At 39.3% G+C, this 20,582-nt stretch overlaps 1 protein-coding gene across 1 annotated transcript in view; it reads left to right on the forward strand.

Moving 5' to 3' along the window:
- LOC104922010 (potassium channel subfamily K member 2) overlaps nucleotides 1-10,564 on the forward strand; it is a 33,019-nt gene extending 22,455 nt beyond the window's left edge. The window contains exons 5-7 of the mRNA XM_019270604.2: nucleotides 2,144-2,339; nucleotides 4,163-4,317; nucleotides 8,070-10,564. Of these exons, the coding sequence (XP_019126149.1) occupies nucleotides 2,144-2,339; nucleotides 4,163-4,317; nucleotides 8,070-8,426 (708 nt within the window). The 3' untranslated portion in view covers nucleotides 8,427-10,564. The remainder of the gene's footprint in view (nucleotides 1-2,143; nucleotides 2,340-4,162; nucleotides 4,318-8,069) is intronic.
- The last annotated feature ends 10,018 nt before the right edge of the window (nucleotides 10,565-20,582 follow it).

Below are 20,582 nucleotides of genomic sequence, written 5' to 3' on the forward strand. Positions count from 1 at the left end.
CCTTCCTTCCGTTGTTTTTCCCATCCTTCCTTCCTTCCTTCCTTCCTTCCTTTCGTCATTTTTTTCCTTCTTTCCTTCCTTCGTCGTTTTTTTCTTCCTTCCTTTCGTCGTTTTTTTTCCTTCCTTCCTTCCTTTCGTCATTGTTTTCCTTCCTTCCTTCCTTTCGTCATTGTTTTTCTTCGAAAATCTTAGAAAAGTCATAGCACACCGATCCCAGCCGAGCCGTATTATAACATTTTTCAAGTTTTTGCACTGAAGTGAACAAAAGTTGCAATGTATGAGTCAGCAGAAGTAAGTGTGCTGTATGGTGGAGAAAAACAGCACAGATACGAGCACACACACACACTTTAAATCAGTGCCAAGAGTTAATTAGGTGGTGAGTAGCTGTTAACATCCACACTTCCAGTCAATCTGGCCGACTGATGATTGGAGCCATGAACAGTATGTTGGCTGAGGAGTCATAACAACCAGCTAACATCATTGTCCACAGGCAGGACAGGACTGGAGAGTGAAATCCTTTTTTCCATGGGGCACCATCAGTGATTTAAAACAGAGTTCAGAGTGCTGACAGGTGTGACAGTAGCACAATTTTGGATACACATACTGTAGGTGCTTTTAGAGAGAGACAGGATTTCTTTTGACAGTAGTTCAAGGGAAAGGTGCCGTGTTTCAGTTCAGTTTCTACAGTGACTGACATACTGTAGTCAGAGCTAATATTTCAGGAAAACAAACACTGACGCCACCGATTTAGTATCAACATTGTGTGAACCACCAGATATGTTAATCATGTTGATAATAAAAACATAATCTGGGTGACATTTTGTTTCCCTATTTGCAGTTGTAAATAAATATTATATCAATGTAATTCTATGAAACAGAGAGACTGCAATCTATAAATGAGACATTCAGACCTGAGCTCTGCTCCAGAGCATTTTTATAGGATGTTCTTTTGTATCTGCATGCTGCATGTTTGTGATTTGTCGTTGTGGATGTAGGGATGAACAATGTCTGAAAACAGAACTGATTTCAGTATTAGAGCATCCATTTTCAGTATAAAAGCACCAACAATATCATTTTTTTTAACAAAAAAAGAAGAAGAAAGAAACCCATACTTGGCAGCATCAGGTTAATTATGATTTTGATTCATTGCTGGCTCCGTGGCTTCCCTCCCGGGGGAGGAGGAGAGAGGTTGTCAGCTGGCTACAACAATGGAAATAAATGTGCTGTAGCAGCTGCTGAACTAGGTGCCGTGCAGTGAAGATGCTGGCTGAGAAACCACCTCAGCTTGACTAGTCCATAATTTAGTTCACCGTAGGTCTCTTTAAACTGCACATTACTGTACTGTACTTTGTACTAGTGCAGCGAGGACGTTAGACATCACAGACTGAACCGATGACTGCCTGCACTTCCCCTCCGTTGGGGCTGTGCTTTGGGCTTACATAACTGGAAGGGAAAAAGGGCACGATACACAGGGAACCTGCTGACAGCAGTCACATCAAGTGAAAACAGCAGCATACAGAATATACTACTGCAACTGTGATGCAAAACAAGGACTGCGGGGCTCACATGAAATTGTATTTACAGCCGATAGCACAGGCTGTAACTGTAATTAATCCACTGTGTTATGTGCCACTATGACTGCATGTGAAATATTTGATAAGTCACCCCTATTATAGCACATGTGAGGCACATCAAGTCATTTGTCACCTCTCCACAGCTCGGGTGGGCGTGCCATCTGACAGTGAAAGTTATGTCACATGAGCTTGACAGCTGACGTTTGAGATGTTAGAAAGCAGTGAATGTATTCCTAGAAGGAGCCCGGAGGAAGTGACTCATCATAATGTGAAGTGAGAAAAAGAAAATAAAAGCCTGTGGGAAATCAGTGAGAGGCAAATAAGCAGTTTAAAAGTGTTAATTTTCTTCACAATCATCTGAGGAAAGGTCTTGTTCGTGTGGAGGACACTGAAAAATGTCCATGTTGGCTAATTAACAAACTATATCACACCACTACTCAGCACTATACTCCACAGTTCCCCTGCTCTGAGTGTTTAATTTCTCTCCTTCGCCTCTCATTCCCATTGGTTTTGTTAAAATAGTTTATTTCCTGTATGTGGATATTATCTTTTCTTCTTCTTCCCTACAGAAGTGGAAAGTCAGCCAGACGAAAATCCGCGTCTTCTCCACGCTGCTCTTCATCCTGTTCGGGTGCCTCATCTTCGTGGCCCTGCCAGCCATCATCTTTAAGCACATAGAGGGCTGGAGCACGCTCGAGTCCATCTACTTCGTCGTCATCACCCTCACTACAATTGGCTTCGGAGACTTTGTTGCTGGTGAAAAAGGTCACTTGATTTTCCTGCTGATTTAAAGCCCATCTTCGATTTTTATGCCCCATTTAGAATCTGTGTATTTATAGTTGAGTTATAGCTCAGTCTGCCAGTCTGACTCAACAGATGTGCACAGCAGCAATACATTCTGTGCTTCACATTATGATACATGTATTAACAAATCATCTGACTCCCTGCAACATGTAAGTCATATTAGCACATTAAGACTGACATTAAACAGTCAAAATTATCTCAGGCAATTAATAATAATGAATACTATAAATCACAGACATAAAGCAGTTGAGTAGTTTTCATGTCTGTACGGTAGATAGCTTATCTTAGCATAAAGACTGGAAACAAGGGGTAAACCTTCATGGTTCACAAATTAATAATAATAATAATATTAATATGTTTTGTTTGTATAACTCGCACAGTATCAGAAGTGACATTTTACAGCTGGGAGCTGTTGCCAGGCAACAAGCAGAAACCCAAATTGTTGGCAAATTGTTATTTTCTAGTTTTTTTTTGTTTAGTATTTTTTGTACAGGTCAAACAAACGAGACACATGGCCAGGCCATCTTTGACAGAGCCAGGCTAGCTGTTGTCTTTATGCTAAGCTAAGCCAACCAGCTACTGATTCATATTTACCGTGCAGACATGAAAGCAGTGTCGATCTTTTCATCGAACTCAAGCGCTGTTCCCATTATGTCAAACTGATCCTCTAACATGTTGATGATGACGACATGATTCAATGTGGAGCATTTTCATTCATACATTTTAGTCAAATAAGAGAGATTATGTAATATCTAAATAAATAATTGCACACTTTATACATAATGTAGAATATACATATGTGTGTGTGTGAGAGAGAGTTTGTCTGCATGTGTGTATTAGCTTGATGTGGTCTGCTTGACAGACAATAAGACAGATGTAAAGCTGCTGGATTAAACTTCCCAGAGCGTGCTTAATCATTATAGATCAGTTTATGCCACCTGTGCCAACGTCTGTAGTTAGAGTAAACTAATGAGCCTGGACTGCGGTTAGTTAAACTCCCGCTGTAATGGGTGGTTATCTAACTGCACAGTGAGCAGGCTGTGCTCAGATGATTTATGGAAGGCTCATCCGAAGATACAGCTCATAGTGGGAGCGTATAAATGTACTGAAGTACTAGTTGTATAATTAATGTAAAGCAGAGTGAGTCCATGCATCCAGTGTAGCTTCATGTTCTGTATCAATCAGACATCTTGACTTGACCCACACATATAGTGAGTCGATTTTTATTTTAATGTCTTCTCCATATGAAAGAACCATGTGGAGTTGTCCTGTAAACAAACAAGTTATGTTTACTTACTCGCAGCATATATGCATATTTTTACATAGTCAGATGCAAGTCAAGATTTTACGGCGCCGCTCCACAAACAGTCTCCATTAATCCTTTTTAGAGGACACAAATAGATTTACAGGGAAAGATCCTGAATATTTTATTTTATATGTGACATTGTGCAATTCTATTCTTTTAATTTTTTACTCTAAATTTCTCTCCCTCTTCATATTTCATACATTCTTACAAAACGCTCCTACTCATGACTGAGGGGCAATTAAAGGTAACACCACTGCAGAAAGAATGACTCCCCTCGAAAATGGAGAGACCAAGGCTCATTAAATGATACAAGTCTGAAAGTTTAAGACCCATTTTACTCAACTGACTGCACATCAGGCCAGTAAAATTATCCATGCTTGTCCTTCCACTCAGAATAATTCAGTTTGGTAACACACACAACTCAGGATATTCACAAAAACAGATTTGTGTAACCAACTTGTTGTCTTTGGTTCTGCAGGTGGGTCTGTAGGTGCTTCGGAGACTCCAGAGTATCTGGACTACTACAAGCCGGTGGTGTTGTTTTGGATTCTGGTGGGCCTGGCGTACTTTGCAGCTGTGCTCAGTATGATTGGGGACTGGTTCCGGGTCATCTCCAAGAAAACTAAAGAGGAGGTACAGTATGTGCTGGTGTGCTGTAGGTTATGTCGCAGTAGAGGTGACGCAGGTCGGAGGTCTTATAATCTCACACTTGCGTCATTTCTAGTGTGACATAAGCATTCTCTGGTAATGGAGGGGAAATTAAATTTCACCTTGGTGAAAGGTTTTTCACAGGAGGGTGTAACAAGATGCTGTGAGGCAAAGATTGTCTGCTATCTTTATATTCAGTTGCTGGAGCCCATTTTCACAATTTTAATTTATGTCTTATTGATCAAGTTTTTTCCCCAAGACCAAATATATTTCAGTATATCGATCACAACCAGCTCCCTGAGTCACAGAATGTGTCACTGTTCGACAATGAAAGGATAAAGACTTTAAAGGGACTCACAGTCCCACATATTGATGAACCAAGCTGCAGTAATGCTAAACATAAAATAAAACTTTGACTTAAGAAAAATATAAACTTGGTTTTCTTTTTGTTTCTATTTTTCATGAGATGAAGTAAAACATCTAAGACTTCTCCGAGACAGTATGATTTGCCCTACTCTGCTTCTGTGTTAGCCGGTTATTGATTAAAACTTTGCTGTTTGGTCCCCTGACCCCATCTGTTATAGGAATATACACCTGTAATATGGTAATTAAAAACAGACTTTGGCTTTCTATAAAATACCGGGACAAGATAATGTAATAATGCAGAAACCTTATTAGACGATATTTTATGTTAATAGTGAAACTTCCCAAACAAATGTACAAATAATCAAATCAGGAAAAGCAAAGAGAGCCTGATGGTTTTGTGGGTCTGAGGCGTCAGGGCCATTTTATATTTGTATTCCAGCCTCGTCTCCATGAATTCTGCTTCTTTTGCCTGATTTGCCTGGCTCTCTGCAGTCTTGATGCGATGAATCATACAAATTGGCACTTTCCAAAATGGAGAATGGAAAAAAAGAGCTTGAGAGACAAGTTCAAATCCTGCCTTATGTTCACACCTTTGTTTTCCTTCCAATCACTGCACAAAATTGATTATCTGTATCAGTTTCAAAAGGGTGGTTTTAGAAGCTCTTTGTTTTAGCATACTAAGTCCTTTAAAGTAGCGCTAGAGCCCAGACCTGCAAACAATACTGTTTTTCTAAGAGTTTCTTCCTTATTTCAAGGACATTTCATTGTTGGGAAACTGGCAAACATGCTTCATATTCAGAGAAAACATCACTAATACTAGTGCAACTCTAACTGAATTAAACTACTTCATGCTGCAGCTGCTGCTTCATGTTGAACCCTCCACATGTCTTCAGACTAACTAAGTAATACAATATACTTAGTTTGCCATAAGTTCACAGGTGACAGAGTGACAGAGTAATACCTCACAGTGTTTTGGAGTTTACACTTCAAGCCATAAATCTGAAGTGATGAATCTCAGTCACCAACCTGACTGCGCCCTGTGGAGATCAAAAGTTGGATTAAATATTTGTTGTGCTGCTGCTGAGTAATAGGAAACCTTGCTGTTCTGGCAGTTTCATTATTTATATGTAAAAAAAAAAGGATGGAGAGAACCACGAATCCATGTACACACACTCACATTCAGGGAAATACACATCTTATTTCTTTATTTCATATATGGGCTATATGGTAGTCCACAACGGGAGTTCTTGCATAGTGTAATTAGGAGTGTAGCTATGGTGGCTGTGAGGTCTACAGGGAAAAACATTACTGAGAGCGAGAGCTGCAGTGGGAGGTGCGTGGTCGAGTGAGGAAGAAGAGGCAGAGAAAGTGAAAAAAGGGAAGCAAAAGCACGTACTCAAGCCTTTGCGCTGTAGTGTGTGTTTAATGTGCACACACATACAGAGACACCCCATAAATTTTAACGTGAGTCCACTTCATTTGAACAGAGGTACTTTAAACAAGCACACCTCAGAGCCTAATGATTATTTAAACAGCCAGGAGAAAGAGCTCTAATGGATTATGAAGGTGAGATAAATGATGCATTCATCGTTCTGCTCCCTTCCGTTGCCTCTCAGGGACAATAAACAAAACCGATACAGTATATAGTCACAGGAAACCTGGGTCATTTGGTCACGCACTGCTCACACACACAGAACATTTCTTTTTTATAGCTTCAGGCTCCCGCAGACACGTTTAAAATAAACCTGTGCAATAAAGTGATGCGTGGGGAAGGTGCGAACATGTCTGCAGCTTGTCACATCTGCACATCTCTTGTATAACTGTGTATAACAATGAATGAACATCACAACCTACTTCTAAAATCTCTTCTAATTCAACAGTGTCTGCTTTTATTCCCATTGTCCTGTACCCACGCAACCGACAAGGGTTTTTATGACAGCGTAGTTCCGGCATAATGAGATTATATGGTAGTTAACTCAAACAAAAAGTTATGAATTAGAATTTGGGCAAAATAAGTTAATGTCTTGCTCAGAGTTAGATCAGCCAGCTTAGTAAAAAAGTCTTGCTCTGTCCAAAGGTAAGAAAAATCTGCTCTAAGTCTCCCTAATCCACGTGTTTTATGCATAGGATGTTATATCCGTGACACCACTGTTGTGAACCAGTGGACCTGAGGTGGGCTGAATGACGCATGGCTGCTCAAACAAGCTACCTGTAACAGCACCCACCTGTCAATCAAAAGAGTCTGAAAACTATACATACCTTTAAGCCTTAATATAATTTAAACAGGTGAGTTTTATAAAAATTCACCCTCAGTACAGTTGTCATGAACAGGAAATTAGCTATAGAGACCAAATTGTTTTTGTACCAGACTGTAAACATGTTTATTTCTGCTATGAAGTCGGACATTTTAACATGGGGCCTTATAGAGACTGACTCACTTCTGTAGCCAGCCTCAAGTGGACATTTTAGGAACTGCAGTTTTTGCCACATTGACTTCACTTCAAAGCGATGGAGGTTGCTGCTTGGTTTTATCTTAATTGTTCAGTCACAAAAAGTTTTACATGGGGAGAAGTCATTCCTGTCTGGATGACTCTCAGCAAGAAATCAAATAACCGTATTAAGAATAATTCCAAATGAACTCAAATAATAACCAATAACTAGCAACCTCATCCCATCTGTTCCAAACCAGAAAGAAACAGAAAGAACGCTTAAGGCCAGAGCTGTTAAACAGGAGTCTGAACAGATTAATGGACGTGGCATTTATGTTCACAAGCGTGAACTGCATATATTATTAGTGAGCTGTTCACATTTAGGTGGTCAGCTCTATTAACCTATTCTGTCAGACGCCAATGAATAGATTCAAAAATAGAGACGAGGCTTTTGTGCATGATTTATAAGTCATAAATGAACCATTACAAAATGGACAAAAAAAACAAATGAAATACTGACACTCTCATTTCCAGCTTCTTTATTCTGCATACACAGACATGCAAGAAGTAAATAGACACCTTCATTCAAATTCAAATTAAAGGTGTCTATTTACTTCTTGCATGTCTGTGTAAACGTGAAAATGTTACAGGACTTCAAGGCCTCACTTTTATTTTATATTTATATTTTATGCTTTACATTTACAATTTTCTATAACACACATTTTGACTTCTTGATTTCCAGGCAGACATTTGTTTACAATCACCTCTTGAAAATCTACTTGCGCAAACTTCCAGTATGCTTCTTTACCATTGCTACTCAGACAACATTAAATAAACATTTTCTGAATTAAAACCACTCTGCATCCATGTGTAAATATGCGGATATTATAATAGATATTATCATATCAGCTTCAGGCATCAATCTTTGGTCTCTCTTTGCAGGTCGGAGAGTTTCGGGCTCATGCAGCCGAGTGGACAGCAAACGTGTCAGCAGAATTCAAAGAGACCCGCAGGCGGCTCAGCGTTGACATCTATGACAAGTTCCAGCGTGCTGCATCCATCAAACGCAAGCTGTCATCTGAGCTAGGTATTAACGCGTCCATCAACCAGGAAATGACCCCTGGAAAGAGGACACTGTCCGCCAACCTGTACGAGGACAGAGACACTTACCCCAACCTGACTCTCTCCCTAAGTCCCGTCACGGGGCCCTTGACAAAGAATGGCAGCCTCTACCTGAACGGTCTCAGCCCAGACTACGCTGACCGGCGGGAGATTGCCATCATCGAAAATATAAAATGAGGAGCAGCATGAAAATTAGATTTTTGGAGCTGAGTGAAACACGTCTGGCAGAGGACAGAGCTTACAAACACACACACACACACACACACACATTTGTGCTTATTGACTGAGCATCTGTGATAAGGTACCTATGCGCATTCATTAAGTGGATTGTGCTCCAATCATTGATTGAAAACCTTCAGAGTGACTTAAACACAGATCAATCATCAGGCTTCATACATTCACATTCGTATTTAACACTCACAAAAACTTATGATGTGTTTACTCACAGTTTTCTGACTTCTTTTCATTATATCAGTGCCAACATGATCGACAGCTGTGCTAGCGATTGAGCCAAATCAGGAGCAGACTGCTCCAGACTGGAACTTATGATTGTATCAGAGGTATGAGTTTTACAAACTTCTCTGATGATCAGGACGGAAGTGAAAGCCCATGTTGGGGTAACAACACACTGGACATCTTCTACTTATATACCCACATAAAGAAATACATTCATTAAACTTAGAAAGCAATAGATGTATCTGTGCTCATCTCGTGTTTGATTTCCAGAGGCCCTGAAATCTGCATCAGATAAAGAGGATCCTCATTGAAAAAAACACTCGTAATAAAACAATGATCACTGGCTCCTGGCGAGGCAGCAGTCCTGTGCTAACACAAAGGAATGTGTTTTTTTTCTTTTCGTTTACACTTCTTCCAGTATGAACTGATTTGCCTTTCATTCGCCGGTCAGTCTGCCCTCGCTATAGAGACGAATGTTGACATTTTTGTTCCTCCATGACTGACATTCAGCTTCTCACCCTAAGGAATAATCCACTTTGTGCCTTATTGAAAACCACACTGCTCATGTGCGGATGGGGATGCATGAAAGGCTTAGTTGTTATATATGAGCACAGTTGTAATAAAGACATATATATATATATATATATATATACAGTATGAAGAAGGCAAATAGAAAGACATTTAACTAATTTTAAGAAGAATACATAATGCATGGCAACAGGGAAAATGTCACATACGTGTCTGCCATTAACTAACAGTCTTAAAGTGCTGGGATAGTTACATTAACCACACAGTGCCAGGCTCACTCATCAGACCCTATTCTCCCCTATACCAAAGTAATGATGCTGTTTTTCTGACAGAGGAATCAGAGATGTCTCCATTCTGATCAAAGGATCAGGAGTACTTTATGTTATTTCCTGCAGGTTTCCAGAAATTGAATCCACTGTTATGTTTTTTTCATGAACCTGACACATAGCACTTGGTCCGTCAACACTGTCTTTTTTCCCCCCCATATTGGAAAACAAATCCTGGGCATGTATGGTACTATGAAGTTGCAGCTTTCATTGCTACCGTCAAATAAACAGTAGAAGAGACTATTTCCTCAGCTGGTCTTGCCAATACTGAATGTACGCCATCAGTAACCTCTATTTGCTGTATATCACTACTAAATTATGAATATTTTAGAGACCTGTGAGATAGAAGCTCTGATTTAAATAAATGCCTCTCTGTGGCTGATTTGCTGTTGATAAAAAATTAAGGAAATAGGCCATGTCATAGTGGTAGTGTTGATATCTCACTTTGATCCTCAATACAGGATACATTTTGATTTCACATTTTAAAATTCATACATATTTCTGCAAAGATACAAACTGATTGCTTTTGATATGTGAGGGTATTTTAGGTTCTGGTGTGTCTCGGTTGAATGGTTTGGATTGTGTGTCTAATTGTATGGTGTTATTCAGTGCTTTTATCCAGCAAGATATGCTGTAATCTTCTCAATACATTTGATAGTGCTATTTCCAGTTTGTAGCATTAAAAACAATACAGTGTGACTAACAAGACAGTATGCCATATGTGGCAAAACAAGTCTACTTGTCTGCTATACCAAATGTCTATAATTATCAGAGTTATCAGTTGGAAAAGAGTCTGTTTTCAGGGCAACTTAACATCCTGCGTAATTTTATTCTATTCTAACTAAATGGCAGGAAACTGTTTTGCACCAGCTCTTTGTAAATTTTGCCTATTTATAATTTAGGTGATTAGGAGATTTATACATGAAATTAAATTAAAAAGCTCCAGTGTGTCAGATGTATGCTCTATTTACAGAATATGGCAGAAATGGAAGACAATGGGGTTGACTGTGTTTTCATTAGTATATAAACACCTGAAATACCTTAAAATGAGCCTTTTATATCTACAGTTGCCTCTTCCAGTCTGCCTTGTTTCTACAGAACAGACTAAACACTGGCTTCTAAAACTAAGTTTTGATTTGAAGGCATTAGAGATAGCCATCGATTTACACAATCAAATCTTAGCAAGTAAAAAGTTTTTTAAAAAGCGGTAACACTAATACGGAATGCCAAAAAATGCAGTTCCTCGAATGCCCACTTGAGGCTGGCTACAGAACGAGTCAGTCTCCATAAGCCTGCATGTTAAAATGTCTAACTTCAGAGCAGAAATAAACATGTTTACAACCTGGTACAAACTGACAGGTGCATAGCGTTACAGGTTTGTTTGAGCAACCAGGTGACCTTCAGCCTGCTTCGGGTCCACCGGTGATCCAGTTTTAGATTAGCTGGCAGGTGGCAGAGGCAGTACTGCCAAGATGGTGATGATCGCTCTTTGTTTATACCATCTATGGATTTAATGGCCTAACTGAAGTGTAAGAATAGCTAACCGTTTCTAAGAAATTAGGAAGGAAACACAAACGTGCCAAATGGGTGTACAAATAGCTGGTGCAACTCCATGTGGGACAGCATTAGTAGGTTACAGGTTCATGCTTTTTTTTCTGCTCTGAATTTCCTGGTTTGTGCAGAGCCTGGCTGACTGTTAGGTCATGAGCTGTCATGTGTAATCACGTCAAAGAGGAGTCACAAAGAGATTGTGAAGAAGATAAGACAAAAAGAAGGACAGGAGACTCTTTCAAACATGGTTGTGTCTCTGAAAATTCCATTGTGTTCTTCTTCGTGTGTTTCTATAAAGCAATCAATAGCATCAAAACACTTACAGTATGATGTGCTGACTTGCAATACACTGAACGAAAGACTGTAAGTACATTAATGTTACGTTGCTGGAGGGAAAGCAATCCAAGCCTTAGTACAGCTGCTCAAAGTGAAGCCCCCAAGAGCCGTCCTATTGCTTTTTCTCAGTCAGCCGTGTGATTGACAGCCAGCAAGACACAGGCTGTCAGTGCCGAAGAAAGTCAAGGAGTGCAGTCGAAAGAGCATTACGTAATATGTCAGGCCATGTGAGGCCACATGTGAGGTAATGTGTGTGTGAGAAGCTGTGAATGCATGTGTGCATTAGGTTTTTTTTTGCGAAAGTTAATTTCATTTCCACCCACACAAGCATTTTCACATGACATTGTTTTCTTTTCCCAGGGTGACAGTTTTTAATTAAGCCTGTGGCTGCATCAAAATCCCAGTTCAAGCATGCTGAATGTATCTATCCATTCATGACGGCAGAGAAATGCCTCATTATGAATGTAAGCACATGATTCAACATTGTGATTTATGTATGCAAAGAAGTTTAATTAGCTCAGTGGGTATAACTAAAGGCTTTTTAAAACAGCTTTCTCTAATTTATTTTAAAAAAGAAAAAACATAATTATCATATTAGTAGATAACAGTGTTATCATGTTTCAGAAAACTGTAAAAAATAAAAGTGCATCAGTGACATCAAGATCCATTTTTCATAAACTACAACTTTGGTTTGGATTTGGTCTACTTCCTAAAATATATGCATGGTATCATCTTAATACAAACAGATTTAACTGTTTATTCTGTAACTTTTAAATTCCCAATAAGCCCATCTGTAAAAATAAATGCCAGTATACATGTAGGGAGGGGTTGTGTGCATATTAAAAAAAGAAACAAGTGTTGCATGCTACTTTAAATGTTATTTCCAGTGTTTATAGATCAGATGTGTCTATAATTTCAGTTTGAGTTTTGAGTTTGATAACAGTATGGCAACCATGTGTTTCCAGTATGTTAATATGTTAATGTGGGTGTTTCACCTCAACTCATTACAAACTTTTCACAAGGTTTAGAATAAAATATTTTATATGCAAAAAACACTGAAAATGACTGTTTTCTTTCAGCACTTGAAAAAAAAAGTTTATTAAATTAAAGGATCAGTATGTATTCTATTGTCCTATTATTAGACATTTGGTGCTCTCTGGCAGCAGGATGGTGTATCAGAGATTGACTATAGTGCCCATGTTTATGATAAAGAAGGAGCATGTATCCCACTGCAACAACAAGGTACATTTGTGTTTTAATAGTTTCGGTCTGTGGCATATTAGAATAACCTTCTTGTGCAATATATTTTAGTGGAAATAACTGATTGTTGGGATTAATACTTTAAAAGCAAAAGTTGAGTGGTGAGATTCCACATAAGACCCATATTTTTCATTAGACAGTACTTGTGGCAGATAAACAACCAGCAGCTGTACTGTACAACTCAGTAATAAAAAAAAGGGCACAGTGGTGTGTAATCAAAAGGACAATGACATGTGCTGTCACGAACCGATCTGAGTCATGAGTTACAAACTGTTCTTCATGGCTCACAAGCACAGCATGGATCGAGAAGGCTGCCACTTATGAGTCGCTGCATAGACACCTTCACGTCATTTGTATATCTTAACCACATATGTTTTGCTTTGAGGACTTGTTCAGTTGAACAGTCATGGACCCAAGATGCAAACACAAAGACTAGAATCAGTAAAACAGTTGATTCATGAGCAAGGACCAACCATCAATAAGATAAGTTTAAATTATTTATTAACAAAACTAGAAGGTTGTGAGAGAAGCATGAATTCTTTAACTTCTTTGGTTTGTTGCTGTGTTGTGGGGAAGCTTTGTTGGGGAATCCACCATATCAAGAGCAAAGAGGAAGAAATAGAGGAAAGAAATGGGTAGACAGGAGGGATGGAGAACATGAGAAACAAAGTGGAGGGTTAGGAGGGTATTTATAGGAATGTCAGAAGTTGCACAGTTGAGGTGTGGGCATGCTCCTGAAACTTCTGTTGAAAACCAGCAGTGAGGTTCAGCACAATATGAAGATGTAAAAAGAGCAGGATGGAGTCTGAGTGAAGGTGATGAAGAATAGTGCATGGCTAAAAAAATGTTCATGAAGCATAAGGGGATAAAAGTTAGACATGAGTCTCAAAGCAGGCTTCATAAAAAGAGTCAACCGTAGTGTAGTTACTACAAGAGAGACTGAATGATAAGCTGGGTGGATGTGCAGGTTAAGTGGATGATAGGACACAGACATATAATTACACAAGGAACGGGGAAAACAGCTGAAAACACTGAGAAAAGAGGATACAAAAGACCATCATTATAACAGGATTTCTCTTTGTATCCATACAAAAGGACGGTACATTCTCTACAAAATACAGAAACACGACACGCAAACTACAACATAAAGACAGAGCTCTGATCAATCTGTCACAGTTTTCCTTAATGTGAACTGACAGGTTACTTAACAGCTCTAAAGATAGAGAGTGACATTCATGTCACCTTCCAGCCTTTACCATAAGAACATTCCCCAGATGCTGTGAGGAAATGCCTCTGTGTCCTTCATGTGGGAGCCAGTATGATTCATTGATGAGATGACTGTCTTTAGAGACAAAAAAAACATCTGACTTGAGCTCTTTGTTTGCACAATTGGCAGCAGTGGAATATAATATTTATTAGCGTGTTTTCATTAGTGTATAATCGCCTGATAATAAGAATTATTGTATTTTTGTTGTCCTAAAATGAGCCCTTTATATCAACAGTTTCTACAGTAGCCCAAGAGACAAACCACTGATGTCAATATGGCCTTTTGCCTTTATGTCAATTTGGCCGCCAGAGTTTTTCCTACATGCTTGGAAGGAGAGGGCGACTTGTGGGAGAGGATTCATTTGGTAGTAATCTGCAACTTCACCACTAGGTGCCACTAAATCCTACACACAGGACCTTTAATCTACAGACTCATTTCATTTTGTAAATGTACAGATGTACGCCTTGGGTGGAATTTGGTGAAACCCTTAAAAGTTTAATTGTGAACAGTCTGAATACAGCAATACTCTACCATCTATGACTATATTAGTCACTCAAAGCACTCAAACGGCTGCTTGAAATATAAAGGGGATGTATTTCTATCCTGCAGACATGTGACTGCAAAGCCAGCCTGGCTGGAGATTGGTTAGTTCATTAGTGATTCTGTCTGCAGTGACATCAGAGGAAAGAAGTGACTCAGCCACCAACAGCTACTGTCTCCGGCTGGAGAGGTACATGGTGAGAGTGGCGGTTACCTCACACATCAAGAGCGGGCCGAATTGCGTGTGGGTGGGTTGTGTGTGTGGAATGACTTTGCGTGACAGGTCCTTTGCAGGCTGTTGAATCCTACAGTATTTTTCAGCATGTAACTGGTCTCATGATGTCTTATCCTTTGTCTCTCTTTCTTTTTAGATTTAGTCTATTAAGAAGTTCTGCGCTGAGCTTCTGTGACCACAAAGCACATTATTGAATGAATTACAGTTCAACTGCCTCCACTGTGAAACACTGTGGCAGCTACTGTATCGACAACTTCAGTTAAATAGAATCTATGTCACTGTAGATACAAGAAAAGGCAGAACATGTGAGGTTCTTTGAGATTCAATCAATGCTCACTAATATCGATCTTTTAAAGCCTGTGAGGAAAAGGAGCAGTGACTTCCTGAGAGTCTTCTCGTTACCGTTAGATTTCCACAAAACCAGCTGAGATACAGAAGTGCTGTGCTGAGGATGAGTCCCTCTAAACCCTTTGACTTAGCTTTAGGTGGTGCTTTTTTTCCTACTGTATACAAACTGCTATAATCCAAACAACAATTTCACAAAGTATTCAGCACTGTACCGTTCCGGAAAAAAAAAAAAACCTGTATTCAACAAGGTGACAACCTCTTAATATAATTGACCTTTTCCATCAGATAATCATAAAACCAAAGTCTAAAAGTCAACCTGACAACAAAGGCCGTCTTTAATCCAGAGGGGAATGATTTAAACTTTGACCTTTCCATGAATCTAACAGCATTTTCCTGTCGTGTCCAGGCTGTTGCAAATAGGATATCCTCTCACGCTGAGAGGATGAATGACATCCTGACCTTTACTGCGTCGATGCTCCCTGTGGAGTATGAATATATATATAGTTAGAGAAGGTGTCCTTGATAAATAGTAATGACAGCAACCCAACGATGTGGCTTTTAACACACCTTGGTTATTTTTTAGCCTATAGCTATAGATATATAGATTTTTATTTCATCATTTTAATGTGCAATTTTAGAAAAGAACCACCAATATTCATTTCACACTCTTGTCAGGGCATTTTCAGTTCTTTGACATTTGAAGCGCATGCAGAGTATTTCAGAGGATTGCAATGATTTCATCTCAGAAACTTTTAGATGTTTAATGGCTGAAGCATCTCTCAGAGGCTGTACGATGGAAAGGCTTTGCCCAAGGCGTTCCATTAGACACATTTGTGTCTTGACAGCACAACACAGATGTTAGGATGTTTCTGAGTTCTTGACATTTTTGGGGGAACTTTCTGTTGCAATTTGTTTCTCAGTATTTTTGAAATAGAATGAAGAATGGCCCATTTCTTCTTATATAAGCAATTTACAAATGTGAGATAGTTAGAGAGAAGGACAAAATTAAGGTAAGAGCCTGAATTTTGTCTTTAAAAAAAGGAAAAAGTTTGTAAGGATTAATTAGGGTGTTACCACCACAGACTCTCTTCCTGCTAGATGTAGCTGCTGCAATGGGCACACTTGTGTTGACTGACTGCAAGCAAAACCATCTAATGCAGGTACCATTTGACTGGAAATTTGGATACTACTGTCTACTGGGTTATTTCAGGCAATATCTTAAAAAGGGGTACCGTTAGACAACTCTAGTGTACTGCTGTTTTTAATACAGAAGCTATAAACTAAAACACCGGTTGCTACTTGCTTAGGATCAAACAGAAGACTGACAAGGTTAGCAACTAACTGGTGAACATAGTGGAGCATTTAGCAGCTAAAGAGTCAGATATTTCCACCAGGAGCTGGTAGAGACCACATCAGAGCTACAAAGAGTGAGTATTGGACTTTTTCATTTCAATTAATTCAGACTCAAATGAACAAAAAAAATGCTTGAGGTGTTTTATATTCTCTTGAACTCAGACAAATTTAGACTCCTTTTAGCTCCATCTGTACTGTTCAGCGCCGTCAAGGCTGACGTGAAGGGCAGTGAGTCAGAACAGTTGTCAGTTGTTCATATATTTTTTTAAAAAAACCATTTTACCATGTTCCATCGCTACAGGTTGAATGGATGTCCTTTGACTGAAAGGTGTACTATTAGCGCCTGAGTGAATCTGCAGATTTAATCTTTCTAGGACTCAATTTCTGCCATTAGTCATACATAAATCCTGCTACTGAGTTACAGCCATATCTTTCTTGAATGCAGACATCCCATAGATATGGAACGTCTCCAGCTTGCCTTTAGTCTGAACTAGATAAACCAGGGCAGAAAACTGATAGAAACTGGTACTTTTAATGGTACAGTATCTCTAAATGATTTCTCAGAAATTTCAAGTCTCTCCTGGAGTGGTCTCCTGGCAACCTCACAGCAACGAGAAGGTTCCTGTATATCACTGCGACCTGTCACGATTTCCCTGCCCAGAAACATATTTCAACAAACGAGATAGAATATGTTCACTAGAGATGCATTTATATACCTATTTAAATTTTGAACAGAGCCAGGCAAGCTGTTTCCTCCTGCGTCCAGTCTTTATGTTATGCTAAGCTGACGGGATCTTGGCTTCAGCTCTGCACTTAATACACATACAGGAGTGGTACACCTATCTACTATTCAAAGCGTGTTTCACAAAATGTCAAACTATTCTTTTGAACGTCCAGTGTGTAGGATTTAGTCGCATTTAGCAAATGCTGAAAAAGCAAATACACTGCAGAAGAGGACACATAATGCCTGTAGGTATACAGTAAAACACCCATTCTGCTCTTATTTTCAGGGGATTATACACTAATGAAAACATAGTTACAACTCAGTCTTACACACTTTAGCTGGAGCCATGACATGGTTAGATAGCTTCAAGACTAGAAGCACAGGAAACAGCTGGCTTGATTTTATTCAAAGTGAAAATTACTTTATTTACAGCATGTAACTCCCCCTAAAACCAAATCGTTTGTGATTTATAATTGTGACTGATCAAACGAATCAGATATAGTGTGTTAAGGAGCAGGTGCATTTTTCAAACTTTTGGCAAAGCCATTTTCCAGTGCCACATCCATCCGAGCCGAGATGAGACAGATGCAGACACAGGAGATGTTTCAAGGGCAAAAACCTTTAACTATTCCTTTTAAATTAAGCTATATTTGTATCTCAGACCTAGAAATCAGACATATGCGTATGAATAACTGCATTGTTTGTACTGAGGAATAGAAATGAGGCATTTTAAGCGCGTATAAGTGCAGCTGTCCCAGAGGGATTCAAGGGCATTCATGCACAAGAGAAACCAATCACTAAGGCCAAATGAGGAAGCAGCTTTAGATCTATCTACACACACTGAATTCTTGCATGGCCAAGCTTCTGTAACTTTGATTGGTGTGCAGGAAGCTTTGACCTGCCTGGAAATCTGAAATAACAGTCGGGCCTCATGGGAAACAGTATTATACATACAACAGCACAAACCCAAATGAGTAAGATTCAGCTAAATCAGAACACTGTTTGTTCAGGGTTTTCTGTATTTTTTTTTTTTTTACGTTTTCATGCAATCAGACAGATGAGGGTGAAGTTCAACCATAAAAAAAAACATCTAGAGAATTGTAGTCATTGCCTGTCTCATCAGTGTGAATGAGCCGGGCTTTCGTCAGAAAAATAATGGCCTGCCACGTAATAAAGAAGAAGGTCAATCGGCACACAGAATGATTCAGAAAACACACACTGATGAGCAACTCACTTATTATCACCGGTGTCTGAAGAGCTTTAATGACCCATCGATTCAAAAAGACACACAAGCAGGATTGTTGCCAAAACTGTAGACTCATTAAAGACTGCAATTAATTCAAGACTGAAACTCTTCATAACTCTTGTTGCACAATGATTAAAGGCAGGAAACCAAAGCATGTTGAGGGTTAAAGCCCTGCATACAAAATATTCATGCTGCAGGTACAATTATATTGTATACACAAGCAGCAATGTAAATTATAGGCAGCAATAGCAGATATAATATCGCATATCCCTTTCTGTTTTGCCATCAACACTAGAGGAGAAGCCGGTGGAAAAAGGCTATACTAACTATGTGAAGCAAATAGTTTAGCAGGATCAAAAGTCACACTATTTTAGGCACACTGCAACAGGTGGGGGAAAAAGTTAAACAAATAATAAATGTCAATTCTTCCAGCGACATCAGTTCAAACACCCGTGAGAGAGGCCTGTGATGAGTGAAACAGAGAGAAGGAAATCCCAAAGGAAATCTCACACATGAATTGAGACGAGATGTGAGTCCTAACTCTGTAAACAGGAACGAGTGGCTTGTCACAGTAAAAAACACAGGAGGGAAGTAAGCAGAGGCATCGCATCATTAGCTGCCCATTCACTGCATGCAGGCTTGTGCTACGTTCATGGCAGAATGGGAAGAACTGAGTACTTGTGTATTTAGAGCAGTTTGTTAATCAGTGAAACTGAAATAAGTTTAATTTGATGGTACAACCAGTAATGAAAGCTTTACGATCAGTTTGTTGATCGCTTCTATAGTTTGTTTCAAGTGGTTTCTGATAGACAGTCTAAATAATATGACGTAAAGGTAGCATTACATTCACCAAGTGGCCAGAAACACAGCTCTAGATGAATGCTACTATTCTGTGTTGACATTTTTTAGATAGTTATGTGAATGTTTTGTATAAATATTGCTTATACTTTTATATGAAGACAGTTTGGTGGAAGCATTTAGGATATCACCAGAAGGGGTCAAGTCAAGAGGTACTAGCAGAGAGATGCCAAAATGTGCAGATGATTTGTAGTCTCCTGTAGTAGCCACTATCCATTCGAAAAGGCCGCCTAAGAGGCTGAGTAGGCTCGTACTGTGACGCATTGAAATCCAAAGCTAAATGGACAGTCACGTCAAGTAAGTTTAATGATATAAATGAAACTGATTATGATGATTTATGATACATGTTATAAGTAATGAGACACTCAACAGAAAATATTGGAAGGTAAATATACGGTGAAAAAACCACACCACCTGTGCCAGTTACTGGTTAAGTTAAGGTGATCCAGAAACCACGTGTGATCTAAACAAATGGCTCCTACATCTAGCCATGTAGTTATCAAACATGTCTGACAATATATAAAAAATATATATTTGTAATCCTTGTGTCCTACAGAATGTTAATGCAGAGTCAGATTGTTGATTGAAATGCTTATACAAGCATGTATGTATGCTGCACGTCAGACACACATAAAGGCTTATCGGAAGCTGATACATTAGCATGCATGTGTGCAAAAGAGAAGCCTAGATATCAAATGTGCCTATGTGGTATAGCAGCTCCCCTGCAAGTCTCAGGTTGGAAAATGCCAACCAATATGGGGGAGATAAACAATCAGCGTGATGCAGAGCTTGTGGGAAAAAAGAGGGTGTAGTGTCGTGAAGACACAGAGGGTGGAAGGGCACAAACTGTAAAAAAGGTTAGCTAATCATTTATCAGGACAACACGACACAGAAGCAGCTCTCCTCTCAAACATTAGAGGCCAAGCGAAGCAGAGAGCAAACAGCAGCGCTTAAGTAAACCAATAATTAATCAACACGGGTGTAAACACTGAGTCTGATTAGCTCAAGACTTCTCAGCAGAGAACACTGAACCGGAGAGAGACGATCGTCTCACAACAAAACAAATAAAGTGAAGAAACAGAACAAAGCCCTGCTGTGACACGAATCATCTGCTCTCCCTGGTGGTCTAACCTAAACCTCAGGCTGCATGAGTCAATCCTCTCACACTGGGTTCAGACGAGATTTCCCACAGAGATATTCACAGAAAGAGGCGTGGAGCAGACTGTCGATACTGAAAATGTTTGTTTTAATCCAGTCGGGATGTCGGTTCGATTACCAGGGGATTGTTTACTGATTATATCTGAG

Source organism: Larimichthys crocea, chromosome XI, assembly GCF_000972845.2.
Source record: "Larimichthys crocea isolate SSNF chromosome XI, L_crocea_2.0, whole genome shotgun sequence".
Lineage (NCBI taxonomy): Eukaryota > Metazoa > Chordata > Actinopteri > Sciaenidae > Larimichthys > Larimichthys crocea.